General features: G+C 44.5%; 2 protein-coding genes across 2 annotated transcripts in view; one reads left to right on the forward strand and one right to left on the reverse strand.

Moving 5' to 3' along the window:
* MRPS18B (mitochondrial ribosomal protein S18B) overlaps window positions 1-11,767 on the forward strand; it is a 33,078-nt gene extending 21,311 nt beyond the window's left edge. The window contains exons 5-7 of the mRNA XM_077478953.1: window positions 8,798-8,864; window positions 8,964-9,023; window positions 11,500-11,767. Coding sequence (XP_077335079.1) covers window positions 8,798-8,864; window positions 8,964-9,023; window positions 11,500-11,702 — 330 coding nt within the window. The 3' untranslated portion in view covers window positions 11,703-11,767. The remainder of the gene's footprint in view (window positions 1-8,797; window positions 8,865-8,963; window positions 9,024-11,499) is intronic.
* Window positions 11,768-14,542: 2,775 nt separating this feature from the next.
* DHX16 (DEAH-box helicase 16) overlaps window positions 14,543-27,494 on the reverse strand; it is a 74,617-nt gene continuing 61,665 nt past the window's right edge. Inside the window, exons 18-22 of the mRNA XM_077478952.1 lie at window positions 25,864-26,026; window positions 21,153-21,314; window positions 20,493-20,666; window positions 19,348-19,507; window positions 14,543-14,644 (exon numbers count right to left, since the gene is read on the reverse strand). Coding sequence (XP_077335078.1) covers window positions 19,379-19,507; window positions 20,493-20,666; window positions 21,153-21,314; window positions 25,864-26,026 — 628 coding nt within the window. The 3' untranslated portion in view covers window positions 14,543-14,644; window positions 19,348-19,378. The remainder of the gene's footprint in view (window positions 14,645-19,347; window positions 19,508-20,492; window positions 20,667-21,152; window positions 21,315-25,863; window positions 26,027-27,494) is intronic.

A 27,494-nucleotide genomic window follows, 5' to 3' on the forward strand; every position in this document is an offset into this window, starting at 1 on the left:
CCCAAATTGCTTCAGCTCCGGAAGGTTTACCCCAATGACCAGGCCGTTTTTTGCTATATGGCACTGCGTTACTTTAACTGACAACTGTGCGGCGTTGTACCCAAATAATATTGATGTCAATTTTTTTCCCCACAAATAGCTTTCTTTTGGTGGTATTTGATCACCTCTGCGGTTTTAATTTTTTGCACTATAAAACAAAAGACCGAAAATGTAGAAAAAAAATAAATATTTTTTTACTTTCTGCTAGAATACATATCCCAAAAAAAACGAATTTCTTCATCTATTTAGGCCAATATGTATTCCACTACATATTTTTGGTAAAAAAAAAACAATAAGTGTATATTGATTGATTTTGCGCAAAAGTTATAGCGTATAAAACTACACGATAGATTTGTGGACTTCTAACTTTTTTATTTTTATATATATATATATATATATATATATATATATATATATATATATATATATATATATATATATATATATATATATATATATATATATATATATATATGTGTATGTTTTTACTAGTAATGGTGGCGATCAGCAAATTTTAGCAGGATTGCGCTGGACAAATCTGACCCCAAGTGACACTTTTTGGGGACCAGTGACACCAATACAGTGGTCCGTGCTTAAATAAAAAATGCCCTGATCTCTGCATAAATTACATTGGCAGGGAAGGGGTTAACATCAGGTGATCCCTCAGTGTTTCTGACTGTGTGGTGGAAGTACACAGAGCTTGTTGTTCCTGGTTACTAGGAACAGACGATCTCCATGTTCTCCAGTGTCAGAATGGGGATCTAACTTGTTTACATAGGCAGATCCCCATTCTGCCTCTCTGAAGCGATAGCGGGTGGCCAGCGAACCATCGGGTCGGCGGACACGCGCAATCGGCTGCTCCTTCACGCAGCGAGCACGCCCACACTATCTATTGCATGAAACAACGTGCAGGTACATTGTTTCGCGCAATAGAGCCGCCCTGCCACTGTATATATGCGGTGGGCGGTCCTTAAGTGGTTAAAAGCCTTTAACAGCTCATCAGTTTAGAGTTAACAAGGACTGATGGCTCTAGAATTATTGCTCTCAATCTGGTGGTTTCATACGTATTCACACTGCGCTTGCATTCTTGTGTATGGGTGGGCTTTTAACTATATATTTTTTTTTTTTTCTTTCTGTTTTTAAATGTAATCTATCAAACTTTCATTAAAAAAAAATCTTTAGCAGACAGATGTTTGTTTACATGCCAGCGCTGCCGTAGTCCTTATGTCTGTGGCAGTGAACAGATCAAGTTCTGTGTACAACCACCTTCAGATTTTCCCCACATGATCAGCCCCGCAAGCTATAACCGACAGCGTGGATCAGTATATACGGATGGCGAGGAAGTCTCTCCACTGTCCAGAATACAAATGCTCAGCGGAATCAAATACGTGAATGGGGAAATTACGCTATTTATTTTTTTTTATTTTTTTATTAGAGTTAAATAGACTTTTTAAGATCACACTGACAAAGAAGACAAGACAGCTCTGAATGTTTCACAAGAATGTATGTGTGTGTTTGTGTTTTTTTTTTTTTTTTGTTTTTTTTTACTTGTAAAACAGATATAACAAAACCCTTTCAATGGTATATTTAACAGACCAAAAGGAGAATAAGAAGTTAATGGTTGGCGATTTACATACACTTTAAAGCACCCTTCAGCTCCTGTCTGCCATGGAAATTCTGCAATTCTGTCACTTTAACCATTTGCAGACTGTATATATACGGTGGCTGCACAGGAATCGCGTACCTAGTATTTGATCCTACACTTCCAGGTCTGGGGCGTGTGCATGCTTTGCCGGCAGCCCGCTGTGATTAGACGCATAAGGAGCTGATCGGCGGGTATGGGGGACTCATATGTCCGCCGGCACACAGACAAAACGGCTGTCAGTAGACAAGACAGATCACCATTCTGTCAGTACAGAAGGCACTGATCCATGCCTTCTAGTACAAGCACCTTCCTCACAGTAAAAAAGCACTGGTCAGGCACACATTTTAACCCTTTGATCGCCGCTGTTAACTCCTTCCCAGCCAGTGTCATTAGTACAGCGACCAAGCATATTTTTAGCACTGGTCCCCAAAAAGTCAGTGTCCCCACTGTCCACCCCAAAATCGCAGTCCGCCCCAAGTTGTTGATCGCCGCCATTACTATTAATAAAAAAAAATTTGGACATGTTTTATAGCAGAAATTGAAATATTGCTTTCTCTTTCGTTCATTGATGGACACAGCTCCAGTAATCTTGACCGTAGGGTTATTATGCCAACTTCAGGAGAGGACTAGGCAGAACATGTAATACATGTGAAAAAACAGAACTTTACAGTTCCGAAAAGGACATGCCCCTCAGGCTCCAGGGGCAGCCGGTGGGCGCAACACTCCGGGGCACACATATGACCAGGCTACCGATGTCCTTGTCAGTGTGCCGTGGCCAGCAGCCACCCCGTACTACTCGTGAGTGGGTCTGTGATGAGGTGTCCCCAGCTCGTCTGGATGGTAAGTACAGCTCTTCCTGCCTCGGCGGGATTGAGCAGCTGGGCATTCCCTGGAAGGTCGATTAGGGGGTCCCTCTCTTCTCTCCCTGTCCCTATTTTCCCTTCCCCCGTGGGGGATGCTGCATGATGGGCTGCTGAGCGGTTTGTTTACCTGTAGGGGCCCCCTGGGGGGCTCTCACCTTAGATTGGGGGCTGCGCTGGGTGTCTGTGGTCTCCCCGCTGGGTGCCTGGAGGTCTGCATGTGCTGATCGCCACAGCGGTGTTCTGCCGCCATTTTCTCTGTCCTTTGACTGTGTACAGTTGTTTGTCTGCCATTTTTGGTGTGCCTCAGTGGAAAGCATGGTCAGGGCCCATTTTTCTGTAGCTCAGCGGCCATTTTCTTTGATTATATCCCTATATACAGAGCGGCCATTTTGTTGTAGCCCAACGCGTTTTTTCCTCAGCGCTGGTCCCTGCTGCTCAGGACACCTGGGAGCTGATACTGGACGCAGACACCTGTTACCCGAATGGCGCAGCACTCAGTTGGGGTGGTGAGTCCTGCGGTGGGGGCCCTTCAGTCTGCAGCAGCTAGGAGGGTGGGATTGTGCATCTGTCCTAAGTCCCCAAGGGTGGCAGACAGGGTGGGTCAGCATGGCTTCAGAAACTGGTGTTTCTTCCCCAGAACTCCCTGCAATTGCAACCAGCTCGTCTGCTAACAGTGCAGTGCCTTTTGGACTCTGTTGGTGGTCCTTGAAACGTTCGTTGCCAGGGTGGAGGTGGTGTGTGGGCGCAAAGGTGGTAAAAAGCGCCCCCTGCCTCCGTCCTCCAGGGAGAGCTCTGACGCAGACTCAGGCCCCGCTAATACTGGCGGCCCCTGCTCTGTTGTTTCAGATGACGCTGACCAGGACCAATTGGACAGTGAGGATGAGTCCCTGTCCGGGTCCGCGCAAGACAAATCGCTAGTTGGAGCACTTATCACAGCTGTGCGGGATACCCTGAAAATTCAGGAGCCAGCAGTTTCCCGTAAGCCAGCCTGTACACCTAAGGTGTTTCCGTATTTGACTTATTTCGATAAGTTCATATACAAGGAATGGGGAAGCCCGCAGCTGACCTTTTCGGTCCCTAAAAGAATGGCAGTGCGCTACCCCCTTTGAGGAGAGCCTTCTTAAAAAGTGGTCGGCTCCTCTGGTCGTGGTACCCCCAGTATCCAGGTTAAACAAAGTAACCACGATCCCGGTAGAGGGGATTCCTGCATTTAAGGACCCTACTGACAGGAAGGCCGAGGCAGTGGCCCGTCCCTTGTTTACGGTTGTGGGGTAAGCAATACGACCAGTACTGGCCACAGCACTTGTATCGCAGACACTTACTGAATGGGCAAAACTCTTGCACCGTGAATTGGAGAAGCAACAGGCTACTCCCATCTGTGTGGAACTAGCAGACCAGTTAGTGCACGGCCTTAAATACGTTTGTGATGCGGCCCTGCATACACTTCCTTTGTTCTCCAGGGCTTCAGTGTCAGCAGTGATGCTGCGGTGCCTGATCTGGCTAAAATGCTGATCTGCGGACCAGGCATCTAAAAAAGCCTTCACAGATCTACCCTTGCTTGGTGAGCATCTCTTTGGAGCCTCGATGGATGACATTATTAAGAATGTCACAGGTGGGAAGAGTACCTTGCTCCCACAGGCTAGGAAGACTAAGGAGCCACGCCGCAGGCAAGGGCCCTCATTTTCCGCTCAAAAGAGGCTTTTTTGTCCGTCCCGGACTTCGGCTAAATGCTTCCAGTCCGACAAAAACGTCCCTGGAACCGCAAGCCTGTGAGCAAAAGTGCTACCGCATGAAGGTTTGCCCCCGCCAGTCTCTCGGGTGGGGGGGTCGCCTTTGGGAATTTGCAGATTCCATAGGGTTCTACTCCAATCTGTTTGTAGTCCCCAAAAAGGAAGGAGTATGTCCAATCTTGGCCCTGAAATCCCTCAATTGCTTTGTAAAAGTATAGAGGTTCAAAATGGAATCAGTTCGCTCAGTAGTCGCTGCACGGGGACTCCCTGGTGTCTTTGGACATCCAGGATGTGTACCTGCACATACCCATATGCCTCAGGCATCAGAGGTTTCTGCGATTTGCAGTAGGGGAAGCCCACTACCAGTTTGTGGCGCTCCCTTTTGTCTTGGTATCAGCACCCCAAGTCTTTACCAAGGTATTGGCTCCAATCATAGGTTACCTAGACGATCTCCTCCTGAGAGCAGCTTCCGCCTCAGAATTAAATAAGGATGCAGCGATCATTATGCAAACCCTGCAGGAATCTGGGTGGCTATTGAACCTCAAAAAGTCGGTGCTTATACCGACTCAGCATTTGGAGTACCTAGGCTTACTGCTGGACTCCTCCGTGGAAGCGAGAGTTTTTCTCCCCTCAGACAAACTACAGACTCTTAGAGCCACGGTAAATATATTGATGAACCGCAGGTGGTCGTTGCAGCGCTTCTGCATGCAAGTCCTGGGCGTCATGGTGGCCTCCTTTTTGAGGCGGTACCGTATGCCCAGTTTCACACCAGAGTCTTGCAGAAGGAGATATTGACAAAATGGGACAAATCTCCGTTATCCCTGGATCGGCAGATTCGGGTGAGCCAGTCAGTCAGGATCTCCCTGCTCTGGTGGCTGAGGTCCCCGGCACTTTGGTCCGGGAAGTCGTTCCTACCTCTGCAATGGACGCCAGTCTGACTGGCTGGGGTGGAGTACTGGGAGTACAGTCGACCCAGGGCCTCTGGTCAGGGGAGGAATCCAAGTTGCCAATCAATGTGCTCAAGCTCTGAGCGATCAGGCTATGCCTCTCCACATCGTCGACGAGACTAAGAGGGCGTCCAATCAGGATCCAGTCAGACAACACCACGGCAGTGGCATATGACAACCAAGAAGCTTGGCTGCAGCATGGGAGGTCGCTCACATCCTTCAGTGGGCAGAGCAACATGTACCGGCCTTGCCGGCCATTTACATCCCAGGAGTAGAAAACTGCCAGGCGGACTACCTAAGTCTCCAGATGCTGGACCCAGGAGAATGGGCGTTGCATCCGGAGGTGTTCAGGCTGCTGTGCCTGCGGTGGGGCACACCAGACGTGGATCTTCTGGCCCCTAGTCTCAATCAGAAGGTGCTGAGATTCGTATCAAGGACAAGAGATCCTTGGGCAGACGCGCTGTTGGCTCCATGGGGTCAGTACCGACTGATCTATGCCTTTCCTCCACTAAAACTGCTACCACGTCTGCTTTGCAGAGGGAATTCCAGTGATACTGATTGCCCCAGATTGGCCTAGTACGCCTTGTTGCAAATGCTCCCTGGCGACTACTGTTGCGAAAAGACCTTCTGTGTTAAGGTCCGATTCTCCATCCTGCTTCACCATCGCTGGTTTTAACGTCATGGCTGTTGAGAGTCTGGTGCTAAGGAACTGGGCCTGTTAGACTTGGGGATTTCAACTATGCTGAAGGAGCCAAAATCTTCTTCTAGGAAGGCCTACATCTCCATGTGTGAGGAAAAGGGGTGGCATCCACGCAGCTATTCTGTTTCCAGGATCCTGCTGTTCCTACAGCGAGGAGTATACAAGAAATTGGCTTTAAGCACCATTAAGGGACAAATATCAGCCCTGGCTGTTTTTTTTTTTTTTTGTTTTGTTTTTTCCAACGACCCCTGGCGTCTCACTCTCTAGTGAGCACTTTTATTCGAGGGGTCCGGCTTGTAGTCCCTCCAGTGCGCCCACCTTTGCCCCCATAGGATCTGAACCTGGTGCAATCGGCGCTTCAAAAACCGCCGTTTGAGAACAGGGAAATTCCCTTGTTGACTCTTTCTCAAAAAGTTGTCTTCCTAATTGCCATTACATCGGCCAGGAGGGTTTTGGAACTGGCGGCCTTGTCTTGCAAGTCACCCTATCTGGTTATCCATAAAGATAAGTTGGTGTTGCGTCCGCAACCTTCTTTTCTGCCGAAGGTGGTTTCAGCTTTTCACATCAATGAAGACATTGTGTTACCATCTGTGTTCTAAACCGACACATCCTAAGGAGGTGGCCCTTCATTCCCTGGATGTGGTCTGGGCTCTAAGGGTATATTTGTCTGCCACGGCTCCCTTTTCGGAAGTCAGACTCTGTTTGTTTTCAGTAGCTGGTCCGAAAAAAGGTATGGCGGTCTTGTCGGCCACCATTTCCAGGTGGATCAGACAGATTGTGGTACAGGCCTATGCCTTGAAGGGGCAGGTGCCCCCCTTTCCTGTCATGACCCATTCCACCAGGGCAATTGGAACCTCTTGGGCTTTCTGACATCAAGCATCAGTCACTTAAGTGTGTAAGGCGGCAACTTGGTCGTCCGTTCACACCTTTACCAAATTCTACAAAGTGGATGTAAGCGCATCTTCGGATGCATGCTTTGGCCGCAAAGTTTGACAGGTGGCCGTGTAATGTTGCAATTCTGTACTTTTTCCTCTGTTTTTAAAGAAACAGTTAATTTTGAGTATTAATGCACTGTTGCATTTGATCACAAGTTCTGATGCAGTTAGTTAAGATGGTGACTCCCCTGTTAGGGAGCACCGTTGGTTGTGGGTGAAGTTTTATTGCTGTTCCCACCCCTCCTTATGACACTGCTTGGGGACGTCCCTAGGGTAAAGATTACTGGAGCTGTGTCCGTCAATGAACAAAAGAGAAAATAGAATTTTTTTACTCACCGTAAAAATCCTTTTCTCTGAAGTTCATTGACGAACACAGCACCCTCCCCTCCTATTGATTTACGTCATACTGCTGGTTGATGTACTGAGCTGCAGGAAGCAGGGTGAGGGGTTATTACCAGAGGGACCGCCCCCCTGTTTTTTTTCACATGTATTACATGTTCTGCCTAGTCCTCTCCTGAAGGTCAAGATTACTGGAGCTGTGTCCATCAATGAACTTCAGAGAAAAGGATTTTACGGTGAGTACAAAAATCCTATCTTTTGTTTTCAAAATTCTTGGCTTTTTTTTTTGTTTTTGTTTTTATAGTGCCAAAAACAAAACCTGCAAAGCTGATCAGATACCAGCAAAAGAGAGCCATGTCCCCGGCATTGTTTACTTCCGCCGGCCTGGACTTGAAGTCATAATGTTGCACACAGGCCTCCGAGGGTCATAGAGGTGATTGGGGACTATCCGGTCTCCAGAAATCTCTGTTCCATTTCTGGTGGTGATTGATTCCTTCTCCAGCTCCCCAAGTGCACGAGTGAGCCTGTAGAAGCACCGGGGGGCCTGTAGCACCATCGCCTGTAAGAACGATTAAGCAGCTGAACTGGCACTATGATTTTTCTTGCGGTGCATGGAATCGCCGGCCGAAAAAAAGATCTGGATGATGCCTGTAGCTGCAGGAGTCATTCAGATCTCTCCACTCAAAGTCCAGAACGTCATATGGCGTATTGTGGGCGGGAAGTGATTAATCAGTACAGTTGTCATTTGAAAATACACTACAACACATCTGAATTTTTATTGTCCTATGAGTATTCATAACGTTAGTAACCTCTTCATTTTCGATAGATTAGCATGCAAAAAAAGGACAATCATTTGTCTAATAATACCATTGTGTGTACCAGGCATTAACTGAGTTGAGGGGGGTTTTGCTTGGGCATTTGTATTGCAGAAATAAACTGAATGTTTTCCCCAGAAACATGTTAAGTGTTCTTAGCGTTTGCAGTATACAAAGTAACAGAGCCCCTTACGTCTGTCAAGCTAACATCCCTCACTAATGCAGGCCATACACTGTCGAATTTCGAACGAATTTTCTTTTCAAAAATCAGAAAATTCTTTTTTTTTGTGATCCGATGATGCCACCATTGATTTTCGAAATTCGCCCGTCAAAGCCTTCAATTTCACCTCATGTTGCTACAGAAAAGAATTTTCTTGGCTGGGAATCTTCTTTTCTCTCCGTACATTTTCTTTTCTCTCCGTACATTTTCTTTTCTTATTACGTTTCTCGCACGATTCTCCCATCATTGACTAGAAAATCGTTCGTTTTTCTAAAAATTTCCAACATGTACGATTCCTCAAATTTTATTTCCGCACGAAAATCGGCTGTTGCTGCAGCCCACTAATGGTGCGAAATTCATACGAAAATTCTTAGATACGATTTTCGAAAGAAAATTCTTTCGAAATTCGAACCGTGTATGGCCGGCATTAGTCTGATGGCTGCTGTGCAAGCTAATGTAGACAAATTTAGGTTCTCCTAATAAATGTATTGCATTTTTAATTGTTACACAAGTACATGACCTTTTAAACAATTTTATGTTTTACTGCTGTTCATTTGTTTGCAGAACATCAGGCTACTTGAGCAGTTTATTTGTTCACATACTGGAGTGGTGCACGATCCGACCAAAACAGGTGTGTGCTCCATTATAATATGACTCACATTCAGAATAAAATTGCCTGTATCCTTTACCCTAACATTCATATATTATGCCTTTCGTTTATGTGGATTAGGAGTCTGTATGGAGCAGCACAAGAAGCTTGTAAAAGCCATAACTGATGCACAAGAGCATGGTAAGTAACTGTGCCGTTCCCTTTCCTTGCTAGGAGACTCATTACTTTCATATCCTGCATACTTGTGTCCTGATATAATTTTAAGAGCATAAGCTGCCTACTAGTGGATTTATACCTGCACTCCTGAATCTCATGAAGAATCATGTTGCTCATGTCTTATTCTTTTAAATGTTTTGTATTGTAAAGGCATATTGTTTAGATACTTCTTTTTTATACTGCACTACTCACAAAATGCTGCTGAATAGGAGGGCGTATGCAGCCGCAATGTTTCACTCTCCAGTTGTGTAACCGTCAGCTTAGGTACATCATGTCCTATAGCAGTTAGGCCCACACCTGAAAACCCTGATGACACAGGACAGTAACATAGAAGTTTAATTTAGCAGCAGTTAAAGGAAGTTTATCTTTCCTTACATGGATCTTCTTCTGGTCTGTTGAGCGCTGTGGCAGTTCATTGATTCTTCCTGTCAGTGGGTATGTGCCTGCTCGTACCATGTACCAGCAAACGTACACTGACAGGTCTGTAGGAGACCTGCATTGAATCAGTGATCTGCTAATTGCTGGTGTAATGCTTTCCAGGCTCCCAAAACAAAAAAACTGTAAATGCACATTTTTTATTTTACCTGCAAAAAGATGTGCATTTATTTTTTGTTAAAAGGAAAACTTATTCTTTAACACTTCTACCACCATCCTGTTATTTTGTAGAAAAACAAGAGTGGTTATATTGGTCATCATCAGGTACACCTATTCAATGAGATTGCCACAGAAGCATTGTGAGGAAAACATTGGTTTTAGCAAAGAGGGAGAGGAACTAATGAGCTGTTATTACGCTCATATACTTGAGATCAAAGCTGGCCAAAATTTGGCTTGTTTAGCAGGGTGTGTGAAGAACTTGACAAGTCAAACTAAATTTCCAAGGAAAGCATAAGCCAGCTGTGTACTTTCTCTCCTACCCGGTGCCTTGATTGCAATGCAATTGCAATATTTTAACTCTTTATTGACCAGGTATAAAAAACAAGTCGGTATAACAACCCTGTGCTCAACATGAGCATTAAGGAATACAATATTTAGCACACAAAAATACCAAGTGAAATCCATATTGCATATGAATTGTTGGAACTGAACATTTTGGTAAAAATATTGACACAGTACTCTCAAAGCAGGTAAAACCAGGTTGGGAACTGTATAGGTGCATGCAATATACATATAATGGGTTTATACGATCTACCTCACCAAGTGGTAGTAATGAGTTGGAGAGCACCAGATGTCCTGTACTTTACTATATTTATGTGGGCAACCCCTATGCTCCAAAAATACGTTTTTCGTAAGGGAGTATCTGGTTCACCATCTGAATCCATTGACCGACAGACTGGTTTACATTAATTTTATGAGGTCAATAAATGCTTGTATACATCAGAGAGTACTAGATAGTTCCCCTTGACAAGTGCATATTTTATTACACATGTGGGAACAGGAGTGTATGGCACTGAATAAAGAACACTTTAAATTATGAACACGGTGGGCTTTGTTTGGTTTAATTGCACAGATTTTTTGGATTGTATATCTTTTTTTTTTTCTCTTTTACGTGGACTCGCTTTAATTCATCACCGTTGGCGTTATATCATTCAGTGGGATTGAGTTGCTATTTTGTCTTGGATGGTATAAGGAATTATTTTTGCATAGATTTAGAAGTGTGAGCCATTTAAAGGAACGGAATGCTGCATGGATGTGACACTATTGGTGCTAGCTCTGTAGTTTTGTGTTGGGACATTTTTTTTTATTTAGTTTAAAGCACAATTATAGTCTTCCTTAAAAGTTTTCATCTGTAATTACAGTTTCTCTTAATTTTTCTGCAAAGTCCCACAACTGCTGGGTGAGGCTTCCTCTGATGGTATGGTAATGATGTTGCACAGCTCTGAATTTCAGAGCAGAGCTGTCACTCTGGTAGGGTGTGGTTATCAACATTGTTATTTGACAATCAGCACCTGATCACACCTTGTCTTGCCCACTGCTTTCAGGATTGGCAATACCTCCTTTGCTGAAACCCTCCCACTGGGAGCATGGAAGACACAAATCTGTAGTTCAGACTCCTTAGTCAGCAGAACAGCTAGAATAAAACATTTTTAGATATGTGATTTTGACCAGTCTGAGCTGACCATAGAGGTGCTTTGAAAAAGAACAGTAAAGTGTGATCACTGTGCCAAGGAAGGACCCTGTATATGAAAAACAATATGTATGTACAAAACAAATACAACATTCTCATCTTTCAAGAGTGAGGTTTTCATATTTGCCAGTATCGGAAAAAAGAATGCACCATCTTGTGCATGGCAACAAGATTCTCCTTATTTATGCCAGCATCTGAGCCACTGATATAAATAAAATGAACAATTCTCTTTTCAGACATTTTGATAAAGTAAGGTGAGAGGGGGGTGAATTTTTCCTAGTGTGATATAAAAATCTGATCTCCTTCTTTTGAAAGGTTTTCTCACAATGACAATACGACACGAAGAGGTGACCTTTGGAGAATATTCATATAATCACGGAGCTGTGGCACAAACTCCTCCACCTCCAGCAGGGACGTGGTATTCCTGGTACGAGTGGCAAGATCCACCAGCTAAAGAAGTGACCCGATTACGCAAGACGTACAGGCCGCACTTGAAGAAGATGATGGGGGAAGAATAAAAATGGGTCATCATTTCTTATTATAAATGTGTATATTGATACTTAAAAATAAATGTTAAATCCTGGGAATGTATTTTTTTAGTTTTAATATAGCTGAAGGGGGGGGGGGGGGGAGAAAGGTGGTGTGACCCACAGCAAGCAATCATGTTCTATTACCTGCCTACTAGTAGGTTCAGAAAAAGCATATATGAAGATGTTCCCTATATTGGTGGCAGTGGATGAACAGAAATTGGGGGTGTTTTGCAGGTGCTATAGCGTTAGAAATAGTGCCTACAAACCACCCTTAAACTGCTGCTCCGTTGTCTCCAGTGTGAAAGCCCGAGGAATGGTGCATTGGCAGGACATCAGGAAAAGTCCTGTCAGCCGATTCTTTGGAGCGGTGTGTTTATTGCTCCTCCCCATTGAAATCAGTGGGGGGGGGGGGCGCTGCAATACCACCGGCAAAACACCACTATTGCGGGCGGTTTTAACCCTTTCTCGTCGCTAGTGGCTGAATTGCACTGCAAATCCACCAACACTATAGGTGGCTTGGTGTGAAAGCCATCTAATTGAAGAAGCTGATTGGTTACCATGCACAGCTGTTTGAGTATACCATTTTTTTTTTTTTGTAAATCTCCCCCATTGCATGACTGGGGGAATCCTTCTGCTGAGGTACTGTATTCAGATAGCAGAAGAGACTGATCCGTGCTGGCAGCACTATTTTGCCCAAGGGACTTTACAAAGTGGTGCTCAATAAAACGGTACAGCAACCATATTTCAGTTAAATAAACAAATACTTTTACACAACAAATGTGAACATGTAAGGTCACAGTTTCAGCAATGTACATTCAAGATGCCAACATAATTCATGAATCACTGTTCATTGGAAGACTCTAATCTGTGCATTTTGTGGGGCAACGCTCACTTCATCAGGAGACAGCCGCAGTTGGTTAATATGTGGAAGTATATTGGATACAACTCAAGACCACACAAAACACTTAAAATAGATGGAAACTAGATCTAAAGTGCTGCGAGTGACCACAGCTGAGGTTTCCGCAGGAGCCAAGGGTAGGTAGGTAGGTGACCAGGAGGCAGGGCTAAAAAAAAAAGAAGGGGGGGGGGGCAAAGCAAGACCCTCACTGCAGAACCCCTTGGTGGCAAGAGGACAATAAAAAGCCCCAATAACACAGCAACGTGGAGCCAAATAAACGGACCTCTGCTGTAGTCACTCGCACCATTTGAGATCTAGATGCCATCTCTTAAGTGTTTCATGTGGTCTTGAGTTGTATCCAATTTACTTCCACATGCGGCTGTATCCTTGTGGAGTGGGCGTTGCCCCACAAAATGCATAGAGATTAGTGTCTGCAAATAAACAATGATTCTTGAATGTACATTGCTGAAACGGTGACCTTACTTTTACACAACGAATGTGAACATGTATTTAAATTTACATAAACAAATACATTTTGTATTTTTGTAAATTTGCAGCACCATTTTACCAAGCACCACTCTCTAAAGGCCCTTGGGCAAAATTGCCTTTTGATTGTTCTGAATTGTGTGGAAAATTTCCAACAGACTGACTTCTCAGAAGTCGATCAATAGACTGACTTCTGCGCAACGAGCCTGTCAAAATTCAGCTGGTCCCTACTGAACTATCTGAATTTTGATCCATGTATGTCTGGGATTTATCGACAAATGCCGACTATATCCTCTAGTCTTTTCATCAGTAAGTAAACAATTGCACAAAAATGAAACGGCACACAGCCACCCATTGCTATAGCTATTTTGTGGTTTCAAGTCACCAAATGGAACGGCAGTTAAAGTTAATCAATACCAGTATGATACAGAATGACATTTCAATCACTTTAAAGTTCAAATTCCAATAGCTTGAATTTGGAACAGAAATGTTAGCCATCATTCTATATTCTAGTGCCTGTGTTGATAAAAAAAAAAAATGCAGATTATACCTTTTATATCACAGAATCTCCCGGTGCTCACGTGACTTCTTGGCTGACAGCTATAACAGGCGGGGCTGAGCACTGCTGCTGAGGTCAGCTGGGGAGGAGAGCGCAAAGAATTCACGCAAGCACCAGGAGACGCTCTGATTATAAAGGTGTAATCTGCATTTTTTTTGCAGCAGCACAGACACTGGGATAGATAATGTTTGCTAACAGAAGGGATGGGATGTTTGTAATTATGATAGCAGCAGGAAGAAAAGGTAAAGAGGAGAGCTGCGGATGACGGCAGCACAGTGGTGTAGTGGGTAGCACTCTCACCCAGCAGTAAGAAGGGTCGCTGATTCAAATCCCAACCACAACACTACCTGCCTGAAGTTTGCATGTTCTCCCTGTGCCTGCATGGGTTTTCTCCGGGTACTCCGGTTTCCTCCCACACTCCATGCAGGTAGGTTAATTGGCCCTAGTATATGAATGGGGACCTTGGATTGTAGGCTCCTTGAGGGTGGGGACCAATGTGAGTGTGCAATGTACAGGGATAGGGACAATTGTAGACACTCGGGTTGAACTGGATGGACTGGTGTCTTCAACCTTACTAACTATGCAACGTAAACTGACCATGGTGTCAGGGCTCAGCAACCATGATAAACAGTGGTCAGTTTACAGGGGGAAGGGCATAGCCAGGCAGGATCTGCCAGGTTTTTTCTTTTAGGTGATAGAAGGGGCCAAATGACACAGCACAAGCACTGTGCTGTTATGCATGCTTTAAGGGAACAGGATCTATTTATTTATTTTAGGGTTACAAACGCTTTAAGAAAATCACTGCTTCATGGGATTTTTTGACAATATGTCCATTATGTATATCTCACTTAGTGCCATAAACAAAAAACAGACATGAAACAATGGTGAACTGAAAACTATAAAACCTTTTATACAAAATCTGTACAAATAAGAAACAGAGGTAGGCTGCATCTTCAGGATCTGTATGATCTTCTCCATTCTTTTTTCCTGGGGAAAAAACAAAAAACGACTCATTTTTTATATCCATCTATATGTACGTACATTTATAAAGTCTCACAAGTTAGCACAGGTTCCCTTTTAGGAATTCACTAACAGAAATAGGGAGAAGTCCATGTCAGGGAAATGTGTTTTAGTGCCTTTTTTATATATATATATTTTTTTCAGGATTTTCTTTTTAATATCACAAGAGGAGGGTGAGGGAAGACATGTTTGCTTTTTGAGGAATTTTTGTATAGATTTTTTCTCCTTTTTTGGAAACAGGATGTCTAGCACAATAGCCCTAAAAGCGCTAGCTATACTGAGGAGATTGGGGCCAAACAAGAGGACACTATTGGATACATCCATTGCTGTCACAATGTACAGGGCAGTTTTGGACCATATACCAGGATTTACAAAGTCACACAAAAAAAATTCTGTGCCTATACACAGCTGCCCATTGATAGGCAAGTAGGTGTGTAAAATGTATGCAATGTGTTTGTCGTTGGGGTTTAGGGGTAGGTTTAGAGTTAAAGCAGAGTTCCAGCCACAGAATTTTTTTTTTTTTTCAGGCATCCCATCATAATGCATTAATAACCCAAATAAAGTTTTTATATATATAATTTTTTTTAATACTTGCTATTTAGAAAATCCTCTTTTGGCCATTGCCATGATGATTGTGGGCATGTGAAGCCCAATCACAACCTCTTCCTGGATTTGCGATGGAGATGTGTATCTTTCACTCTTGTGCATGCGTGATGCTCCGGCGGCTGTAGTGCAGATTTAGAAAGTTGCCATAACAATGGGCGGCGACACAGGAAGGTCCTGACCTATTGTTATGGAAACATTGATGTGATCCGCCTTAAATCGCAACATTTCCTGTTGGGAAATGATGCCATTTTTGGTCACAGTGCTGAGCACAGGCGAGGAAGTGATACGGAGCCAGAAGTGGAGATTAGGAGCCACTACATTGCAGGGCGTTTCTGGTGAGTAAAAAATATTCCCCCCAAATGTTTTTTTTAATACTATGCAAGGACTGAATATGTAAAAATGTTTTTCAGGGTGGAACTCCACTTTAAGGTTCACTGTGTATTTTACACACATTAAAATGCATATGGCTTTACATGGTTTATTTCATCCATTATAGGATTTTCCAACAGATGTTGGCGCAAACTTGTCTTGCATACACACGGTCACACAAAGTTGGTCGGAAATTCCGAACGTCAAGAACGCGGTGACGTACAACACATACGACGAACCGAGTAAAATTAAGTTCAATAGCCAGTGCTGCCCTGCTGCTTGATTCCGAGCATATGTAGCACTTTGTGCGTTGGAATGGTGTACGCACGATCAGAATTTCCGACAACGGATTTTGTTGGAAAATTTGAGAACTAGATCTCAAATTTTGTGTGTCGGATATGGAAAATGTGTGCTGGAGCCTACACCAGGTCGGAATTTCTGACAAGTTCCTATCACACATTTTCCATCGAAAAATCCTATCGCGTGTGTGTATAGGGCATTAGACTGTTGAGATATCCAGCACAAGGGTGGGCAACAAAGGCCAACAGGCCCCAAAAAAGTCAAACAGAAAACTGGCTACTACCTGCAGCTCAAAGTGCAACATGAAGGAAAGAACACCCATAACTGGCATCAGATTTTAAGGCCTGAATATCCAACTGGTGAAAAAAAAAAAATAACACACAAGACAATGTGGTGACCTTGCAAACTGTAAAAAGTTGCATAATGCAGAAAAGAGCAGATCTAAGGGCACTTGGACAGACAAAGCACCCAATCCTTAATGAACTGAAGTCAGGTTGAGGTGAAAGGCAAAAACTACCCCATCCCATGTAAACAAATGCCAGTTATCACCATTTCCTTATGTGCTGTCACTACTCTGACAGTACAGGACATTGAACAGGGCGGTGTAGTGGTTAGCAGTAAGAAGGGTTGCTGGTTCAAATCCCAACCACAACACTACCTGCCTGGAGTTTGCATGTTCTCCCTGTGCCTGCGTGGGTTTCCTCCGGGTACTCCGGTTTCCTCCCACAATCCAAAGACATGCAGGTAGGTTAATTGGCTTCTGTCCAAAATTGGCCCTAGTATATGAATGGGGACCTTGGATTGCGGGCTCCTTGAGGGTAGGGACCGACATGAGTGTGCAATGTACAGGGATAGGGACAATTGTAGACACTCACTCAGGTTGAACTGGATGGACTGGTGTCTTTATTCAACCTTACGAACTATGAACATTCGTAAAGAAAAAAAAAAGTTACTTATTTGCAACCTTTTGTAACAGAAACTAAGAAAAATAGTTTCTTCAAAATACAGTTTTTTCATTTGCTTTGCAAAAAAATAAAGAACCCAGTGGTGACTAAATACCACCAAAAGAAAGCTCTGTCTCACAAAAATTATAAAAAGTTCATATGGGTACAGTGTTGCATATTGTCATTCAAAGTGTGACAGCTCTGAAAATTGGCCTGGGCAGGAAGAAGGTGAAAGTGCCCGGTATTGAAGTGGTGGGGGGGGGGCATAACCAGAGCAGGAGAGAAGTGGACAATTTCTCTTTGTTCCTAAATTGAAATGCATATTGAATGGTGTGATACTTGGGGGACCGAGGAGGGGCCTGGATGTGCTATCAGTTATTAGAACAAAGCGGTTCAGGACTCAGCAATAAGGGCTCATGTGAAATTGGTGAGCCTATTGTTTATATTTTGAGTACAGGAGGTGTGACACGGATTGAAGGAGATTGTTTCCACTATTTGAATTTAATAGTGTATGAACTAGATTGATTATATATTATGATATGTGTTCACTGTATTAGAAACAAAACATAGCTACAGGAGATATGGATTTGAGTTTTCATTGCATCTTACTTTTTTTTTCACTGTGGTAAAGCAGTAGAGTTTTTTTTGGGGGGGGGGGGGGGGGGGGTTATTGAGGAATAAGGTTAACAGACACTGCCTATCATCTTCACTGCAATCTTCCCCCCTGCTCCGCTGTCATAAGCTCAGAATTTGGTTGATTGGCTGCTAGGACACCAGTGGTCCTAGGATGTGCTTGCCTCATTTATTCAAAGGCAGATGGAACTTCATGCTGACCTGCTGCCAAGGCCATGTATACAGGGGGAACTCCAATAATGTTCTACCATGTAAGAGGGACTCTTGACAGAGAATCCCCAATGGAGGATAGCCCTTAATAAAAATAGGCAAGATCCCTCAATAGGACACACAGCCTTATTAAAGTGTACAACATATTCTTCATAGATGGGATGAGATGAACTGCCACAGCTTTTGCTCGGCAAGGAATCCCCAGACAATTATCACAATACTAGCAGAGTCTTTGGGTAACCGGAACACAGATGGGATGTCATTGGCTGCAGGACCTGTGATGGACCATCACAGAGAGATCACCATTATAAACCTTGGGAAACCTGCGATCATTATCTGAATTGGGGACTTCCAGGATTTCATATCAGTATGAGTATCAAATTCTTCTTGGTTAACTGAAGACACCTCCAGTATTTAACATAGCTGGCATGAATCACTAGTGCTGTTGGGTGACTGGAGAGACTTTCAGGATTACATGCATCCAGCATGAATCTCCTAGCAGCTGTTGTCAATGTCTCCTTTAGGTGGTAGTAAATCCCAAGAGTCTAAGCCCTTGTACACACGGTCGGAGAATCCGTCGGAATTTGTCCTATCGGACCGTGTTGTCGGATAATCCGACTGTGTGTGGTATGCATCGGACAATATCCGTCGGACCCAATTTTCCAACTTGTTGGAAATATTTTCCGACAAACTGGTCCGATTGGACATACTGCGATCATGTGTAGAGAATTCTGATCGGACAAAGTGCCACGCATGCTCAGATCAAATTCCTACACCAAAGCTATTAGCTACTAGCCTGAACGTAGTCCCGTCGTAACGAAATAACGTCATCACGTTCCGGAACGATTGGATTTTCCGACAACTTCGTCCGACCGTGTGTATGCAACAGTTTCGGACAGAATCCGTCGGATTTGGTTGTCGGAATCTCTGACCGTGTGTACAAGGGCTAAGACTTCCTGTGTCACTCAATAGACAAGAAAGGGGGCCTTTGCATTAATCCACAAGTGTATGTGTACACAGATTTATTTTCACATCTAAAAAACAGTGTTAAGTCCATCTGGAAGCAGATTTACAATTGATCATTTAGAAGCGTGTGTACGCGCATGTGAAAACAACATCCTAAAAACCAGACCTAACACAAATAAGTCATAAAAGCAGCGACAGGTTACACTGATTGGAATTATATGGCTACAACACAAGGGCACAACGGTTGTCTTACGCTTGTAAATTGACACAGTGCAAAATATTGTGCAGTTTTGCATAGAAACCAATCGGCTTCCAGGTTTTATTGTCAAAGCTTAAATGAACAAGCTGAAGGTAGGAGCGAATTGGCTACCATGCACAGTGGTACCAGATTCTAGGTGCTTTCACACATAGACCGTTCATCCATTTTTCATCCATCCATTAATGGATATCAATGCATGCCTATGTAAAAACGGATGACAACAGATCATCTATTTTCATCCTTAATGTGGAAAAGGTTGCTGACCCCTGATCTACACGTTACCTTGCACTAGTTTATATATCATTGGGAAAACGAATTAGATCTGCTTCACATAGCTACCTTGCCCATTAGTGATTTTGTTCAGGCCCTATAGCAGCACAAACCTGAGTTCAGTACTTAACAGCCGATATCACCTCAGCCCAGCTCATCTTTGCTTTTTCCAACTTGTTTTGGCATCTTCTTACTTGCTGCATCCTCCAGCTCTTTGGACTTGTAGTAATGTGGAGCTACTTCAAGCAGCCATGGACTTTCAATCTCTATGATCTGTCAGTATAAACATAATTAACTTGTCATTAATTGAATGAGGAAGGAATAGATTTTGCTGAACACAAGCCTGTCACCAACCTGCTTACTGGAGAGTGAATTCACATCATCTGTCCAATGAGGTGATTAGGAAAGCACCAAAGCTGTCTAGCTGTGCAGTTTATGTAAACATGTATGTATAAATCTCAAAGGGCTGAACAAAACTTCAAATCCTTTGGCAGGTAAAACAGTTCACATATATAGATTTCTACTATGAATTTTGTTTGGTTAGACTTCCAATTTCAATGGCATTTTAAATCGTGACAGTAAAAGCACCTAAGCATGCTTTTACTTTTCTATAACCCCCCCACGCAGCAGGACTCATACTTAGTAGCGCTGGGAGCTAACTTGGTTCCACTGTATTGCAGTAGTTAAACTAATGTCAGGAGTTTGCTAGAAGAGAGCAGATGGCTGAAGTCTGCATTATTCAGTCAGCTGGGGGTTGAGGTGGTGGCCAAGCTGTATTGCTTGATAGCAAGGGAGAAAGCTGGGGTCGTAGACCTGGGTATGCAATGTGGCATGGGTACCCGACCATTATTTTCAATGTGCCTGTACACACATGCATTGCATATTGATTATACACACACACACACACACACACACACACATTATTATATATATATATATATATATACACACACACACATACACACACAGAAATCTGAGTTGACCGATCAGTATTTTTGTGTGTACACCTGCGACTACGCAGAAAACATGCAAATGCCACGCATCTTGCTTGTGTGTGCATACTTACAAATATGCGCGAGTGATATATAGCACATCCGTGCGTTTTTTTTCAGCCAGGAATGTCCAAAACTCATCACATTAGTACAGTGTGCAAGAGTCCTTAAAGTTTTCTATGCATATGCAAAAATTAGTCAAGCCCTGTCATCCTGTGACATGCACATTACATTTGATGTTACACAAGAACATTCCCAATGCTGACCTGTCTCATGTATTCCTTGGTGGTGAAGACAAGCTCATGGTATATAACACAGCGTGGCTGCTCCTCATGCAGACTGCTGTTTGGATGTATAAATACAGCTTGCTGCTGCTTCACTGTCTTGTACCCACTGCGGCTGAGCCTGGCTGTGTGGTAGAAATAGCCAGCTGTGATAGCCTGACAGAAAACAGAGGATAATAACAAGGTGAGCAAAAAAAAATAATATTTGTCATTGCAGAGCATGATATGCTAAAACAGAAAATTTTATATGGAACAGCACAATCCCAATGATGCTGGACCCGGAATTAGTCAACACAGGGGCCCATGCAAAACCAGTACTGACAGAAGAGAGTCACTAGCACTCCATGCATGCGCTCATTAATTTTATTGTATTATCCAAACAGCTAATGTTTTGGGGTCTTGCAGGGTCCCTGTCCTCAGGACAACAGTGAAAATAGCTATAAAATAACACACTCAAAATGGCAAGTAGTAACCATGGTCCTCCACCCCTAATGACAACATAATCCCTCCAAAACAGTGTAGTAATAAAAAAAAGCTATAGTGGCATATAATGTACAATAACAATTCCTTAATCAAAGTTTACAAATACATGTTCTATTTGTGTGGTATGAATGACGCAGGTTGGATAATGGCTGATTTTACCTTACGGATAGGTACATTGTCCCCTTCACATGATGTCAGCTCAATTTCTATCCTTCCCATGAGTCCCTCCAGCTGTTCTCTGACATCTCGGGCTCGGCGGAGGGAGCGAGCCTGGATAAAGTTCTCATAGCACCACTGCAGCGAGTGTCCTGTCTCCACCCACTGAATAAAACAAGACAAATGGGGATGATCAACAGACAGAGGAAATGAACCAGGCCAATTCTGACATGCATGTAAAAGTATGTTTTTTTTGCTCGAAAATTACTTAGAACTTCCAAAAAAAAAAAATATATATATATATATATATATATATATATATATATATACACATACATACACACACACACACAGTATAGTTTTATTGAGTAGATAAGGGATAAAAAAACAAGTTACACTCAAAAGAGGAATGTGAAGACGAGCATTCGTGTAGATAATCCAGGCCAGCATACAAAGTGAGATCATCTGGACGGTGGGAGAGCGGAGGCTGAGAGAAGTGGAATCCAGCATGCAAAAGCTTCTTTGGAATGACTGGTGTGGCTACTAGGATGAAGTCCTGCAGAAAGCAGTAAATCTGTGTGCTGTTACCTGTTTTTACAGAATTTCTTATTGCTGGTTTGCTGCAAACCACGAGTGTCACCTCATCCTAGTAGCCATTTGTTGAAAAGAAGCTGTTGCATTGCTGGATTCCACTTCTCTCAGCCTCTGTTCTCCCACCGTCCAGATGATCTCACTCTGTATGCTGGCCTGGATTGTACACTAACGCTCAACTTCACATTACTCTTGTAATAACGTGTTTTTATATCTCTTATCTACTCAATAAAACTGTATTGAGCAAGGAGCCTGTGTGCTCAGTTTTCTATTTATATCTTCACAGTTGTTAGTGTCCCACTGGCAGAAGGAGCTGCATGGTCCTCTGCTGGCTTTAACCCCTTACCTGCCGGATTTTAGTTTTTAACCACTTCAATACCAGGCACTTAAACACCTTCCTGCCCAGACCAATTTTGAGCTTTCAGCGCTGTCGCACTTTGAATTACAATTGCGCGGTCATGCTACACTGTACCCAAATGAAATTTTTATCATTTTTTTCCCACAAATAGAGCTTTCTTTTGGTGGTATTTGATCACCTCTACGGTTTTTATTTTTTGCGATACAAATAAAAAAATACCGAAAATTTTGAAAAAAAATGTTTTTTTTTGTTTCAGTTCCAAAACGTTGTAAATAAGTACGTTTTCTCCTTCACTGATGGGGCTACACTGATGGGCACTGATAAGGCGGCACTGATGGACCACCAATGAAGTGGCACTGATGAGGTGGCATTGATGGGCGGCACGGATGGGCGGCACGGATGGGCGGCACGGATGGGCGGCACGGATGGGCAGCACGGATGGGCGACACGGATGGACACTGATAGCTGGCACGGATGGGCATGGATGGGCGGCACGGATGGGCATGGATGGGCGGCACAGATGGGCATGGATGGGCGGCACAGATGGGCATGGATGGGCGGCACAGATGGGCATGGATGGGCGGCACAGATGGGCATGGATGGGCGGCACAGATGGGCATGGATGGGCGGCACAGGTGGGCATGGATGGGCGGCACAGGTGGGCATGGATGGGCGGCACAGGTGGGCATGGATGGGCGGCACAGGTGGGCATGGATGGGCGGCACAGGTGGGCATGGATGGGCGGCACAGGTGGGCATGGATGGGCGGCACAGGTGGGCATGGATGGGCGGCACAGGTGGGCATGGATGGGCGGCACAGGTGGGCATGGATGGGCGGCACAGGTGGGCATGGATGGGCGGCACAGGTGGGCATGGATGGGCGGCACAGGTGGGCATGGATGGGCGGCACAGGTGGGCATGGATGGGCGGCACAGGTGGGCATGGATGGGCGGCACAGGTGGGCATGGATGGGCGGCACAGGTGGGCATGGATGGGCGGCACAGGTGGGCATGGATGGGCGGCACAGGTGGGCATGGATAGGCGGCACAGGTGGGCATGGATAGGCGGCACAGGTGGGCATGGATAGGCGGCACAGGTGGGCATGGATAGGCGGCACAGGTGGGCATGGATAGGCGGCACAGGTGGGCATGGATAGGCGGCACAGGTGGGCACGGATAGGCGGCACAGGTGGGCACGGATAGGCGGCACAGGTGGGCACTCATAGGCGGCACAGGTGGGCACTCATAGGCGGCACAGGTGGGCACTCATAGGCGGCACAGGTGGGCACTCATAGGCGGCACAGGTGGGCACTCATAGGCGGCACAGGTGGGCACTCATAGGCGGCACAGGTGGGCACTCATAGGCGGCACAGGTGTTATACTGTACTAATGGATGCCAATCAGTGCCAAACAATGCATGCCAATCAGTGATGCCCATTGTGGGCACTGATTGGCATCCATTATGCTAACTGGCATCCCTGGTGGTCTAGGGAGGATTACCTTTTCCCTGGTGGTCTGGTAGCGTCCCTGGTGGTCCAGTGTGGATATCCTCGGGGGGGCTGTGCTGATAATCGATCAGCACAGACCCCCCCTGTCAGAGGAGCAGCCGATCGGCTCTCCTCTACTCGCGTCTGACAGACGCAAGTGAGGAGAAGCCGATCACCGGCTCTTCCCATTTACACTGTGATCAGCCGTGATTGGACACAACTGATCACGTGGTAAAGAGTCTCCGTCGGAGACTCTTTACCGAGATTGTAGTTGCCGGGTGTCAGACTGACACCCCGCAACAACGATCGCCGCGATGCGCGCCCCCGGGGGCGCGCAGCGGCTCATAATCCTGAGGACGTCATATGACGTCCCATCAGGATTATGCAACCACTTTGCCACCGTCAATTGCCTATAGGGCGGGCGGCAAGTGGTTAATATAGACTCTATGGACAGCGATTGTTCTAAACTTGGGGTCATCTAAAGACTATAGCGCTTTTACTGGAATTATTTTCTTCTTTATTTCCCTCTCTGTAGTGCAACCGTCGCTGCACTACCATTATTCAATGGACCCGCATCCAAAACGCAAGTACCTTATTTTTACCACAATTTTGGTGTGATTTTGACAGGAAGTTGGTCACCACATCATTAACAACCGGCGATTCATCAGCGGTCAGCGATGGGTGCTTTGGGGCGGCAAGGATCTCTTCTCGACAACCCTTGCCCAGTGGTTGTCGGGGTCTGCGGGGAGGGGGCTAATCGGAATCTGGAAGCCCCCTTCATCCCCCCCATGTGAATGAGTATGGGGTACATTGTACTCCTACCCATTCACCATAAAAAAGTAGTGTAGTGTTAAAAAATACAGAAGACAGTTTTTGACAAGCCTTTTATTAAAAATATCATCTTCCCCACTTCTTCCTCCATCTTCACCCACATCGTCCTCCTCTGGGCTTCTCCTTCTCCCGCTGCTTCTTCTTTCTTCTGTCGTCTTTGTCCGGTGTACTCCTTCCTCTGCCGCCGCTCCCGTCGACGACCATTCTCCGATGCTGCGTCCCGCTGATCTGTTTGAGCCAATGTCACACATTTCTTAGATAACGATGGGGGCGTGGTCATTGGATTACATCATCCGGAGGCCCCACCCCCTTGTGACGTCACCACCCGGGGCATGATGGGTCCGTGACGTCACAAGGGCTGGGGCCTCGGATGACAAACAGATTGCCACGCCCCATCAATATCTAAGAAATGCTCGACATCAGCGCAGACAGATCAGCGGGAAGCAGCGTCGGAGGAGGATCATTGGTGGGAGCGGAAGAACACCGGACAAGGAAGACAGAAGAAGAATGGAAGAAGCAGCAGCGGGAGAAGGAGAAGACCGGAGGAGGAAGATGGAGGAAGAAGCTGAGCTGCCAGGCTGCATACTTGGATAAGGCGGTATGGATGGTATTTTTTTTTCATTTTGGCTTGGGGGGTCCCCTCTGAAGCTATACTAGACCAGGGCCTGATATGGACCGGGGCCTCACACTGTTTTTTTTATCCGGATTTTTTTTTTTTACATGCAGTGGGGAAGCCCGCTGACAGCTGATGACTCCTCAGTTATTAAGGACACGGCGGCCGGCTTCCCGGGCCCCATCCTTAGCAACCAGCTACATACAGTGTAAAAAAAGAAATGCGGCAAGCACCACAAAAAGCACTGCAGAAACGCTCAAAAGCAACATGCATAGATGTGAATGGAGCCTTATGACAGTTTTTTTTGTTTTTTTTTTAAGCTTAGGAGAAAAAAAAAGTTGATCTTATTTTGTTTTATTAACCATTTTTATATGGCAAGTTACAGAAGGCCAATATCTCTAGATCTTTGGATCTGATATGACACTGATGGGGGCAGGGGTGGCTTACAGAGAATGTTTATATCACAGGGTTTGGGAGGCCACTGTAACACTGTTAGGAGGCAGAAAAAAACAATTCTCCAAGATCAAGCTCAAAGGAGCAGATCCTTTTTTTTTCAAAGCCTGTTAGCTCTGAAGATACTAAGCTAATGCTGCTAAAAACATCAAGCTGACACTCAACTCTTTCTTCAGGTGAGGAGGACTGAATAGCCCACAAGGGCAAAGCGCAGACATCTGCTTTTGCTTAGTGTCCATTCTCAAAGGGTCAGTGTTTGTACCACAGAGGTCTGCCGTGTCCTCCAACGAAACATTATAAGAAAGCCAACATACTGTATGACTAGTTGCTAAGAGCCGTACCTCCCTAGCTTCATTTGAACATGTACATTTCAGCGCACATACCTGGGTGTACACATTGAGCAGCACCAAGTGGTCTCCCCCGGGAACAGTGAAGTTGACACGAGCTGTATCTGCATGGACTAATTTATCTTTTGGTCTATAGAAAATTGCGTTGTTCACAGACAACATAGCAGCAATGGTGAGTATTTGCTCTGAACAGCCATACCTTGATAATGAAGAAAAAGAAAAAAACACATGTAATCATTGCTTGCTTTCATAGGTTTATTTCTCTATTATTCACAGTTAGAGCTCTTATTTTAACGCCCAGCCTATGGTAATATGATGGCCGAGTGGCAGCCCTGTTATCCTGGGAGGACTTCCTATGACGTTCTCCCAGGATCAAGCTACGCTCCAGGGCAATCTGTCACCCACTGGACACAACCAATGATAGATTGCTGTATCGGCCTACTGCCAGTGCCATGTGATCGCCGTGGCCAACAACAACAGATCCCATGACAATTGTACACAATAAAAAGGCTCTGATTCATGCCTTTCGTTGTGTACTATTGTGATGAGCTCTGTGATTGGTCACAGTGATCACAGAAAATGGAACAGAATGAGTTATACACAGTCCATCTGTACAATGTGATTAGCTGTGGCCAATCACAAGAGTAAACACGAATTAGATATTTTTCATTCCGAAAAAATGGTTGCATATAACTGTGAAATTCAGTTATATCGGTGTGTAAAAAAAAAAAAAAAAAAAATCCCGACTGCCTCCTCAGTAGTACAGTGCAACACTGTATTGTTCTGGTTACTGTATTAAAAAAAAAGTAAGAAAAATGGGAAAAAAACTAACAAAAATTAAATGTATTTATTTTGCACATACTGTCACGAGTCAGTATCCCTTATCACTGTCACACCAGTTATATGACGCTGTACTGCACTGGTGACAGTATGTAAAACAAATTACAATTAAAAAGGTAAAAGTGCCTGGAATTTAGGTGGTTAAAAGCAATTATGTGACTACCGGAGCCCCATCCACATATGCATACAGTCTGTGGTGATTGACAGTGTAACATTTCCTCCTTGCTCTGCTGTTAATCATTGTGTGAAAATGTGGGTGGAGCTCCGGCGGTCATGTGATTACTTTTTAAACAAGAGATCTAAAAATGTACAAAGCATTTTGTGAAAAAAACAAAACAGATCTGTTCCACATGTTGCACACAGAGTTACTGAAAACATGGGAAGAATCGCATGACCAACTTTAAAACTACCATAAAAAAGTATTCCAAGCCTTATTCATCAATGGACCTGCCTCGATTTTAATGATATCATATACTATATTTTAAGCATGCGCACATGGGTTTAATGGCACTCTAAATTGAAACTTCAGACTAAGGCATTAAAATGGGTGGACTGTCTCTTCTGTATTAAAGTTTATAACCTGTCTGTCCACGCCTGTACAGTGAGCCACGCATGCGAAGGTCACTGTACAAAATTTGGCAATGTCTAACCTGACTTAACTCCTGCGCATTCATCATCCCTGCCCGGCGATCAAGGCCCGGAGGCCAACCGCCCGAAGATGTCAGCGTTCAGGAGGGGAGCTCGAGGATGGTAAGCAGAGGTAAGTTTTGTTCCACTTTAAAGCAGTATTTTAATAACAAATAAGGTTAGACAGCAAATCCATGGCA

The sequence above is a fragment of the Lithobates pipiens genome, unplaced genomic scaffold (assembly GCF_037356315.1).
Source record: "Lithobates pipiens isolate NorthernLeopardFrog02 unplaced genomic scaffold, aLitPip1_a1.2 Scaffold_1, whole genome shotgun sequence".
Taxonomy (NCBI): Eukaryota; Metazoa; Chordata; class Amphibia; order Anura; family Ranidae; genus Lithobates; species Lithobates pipiens.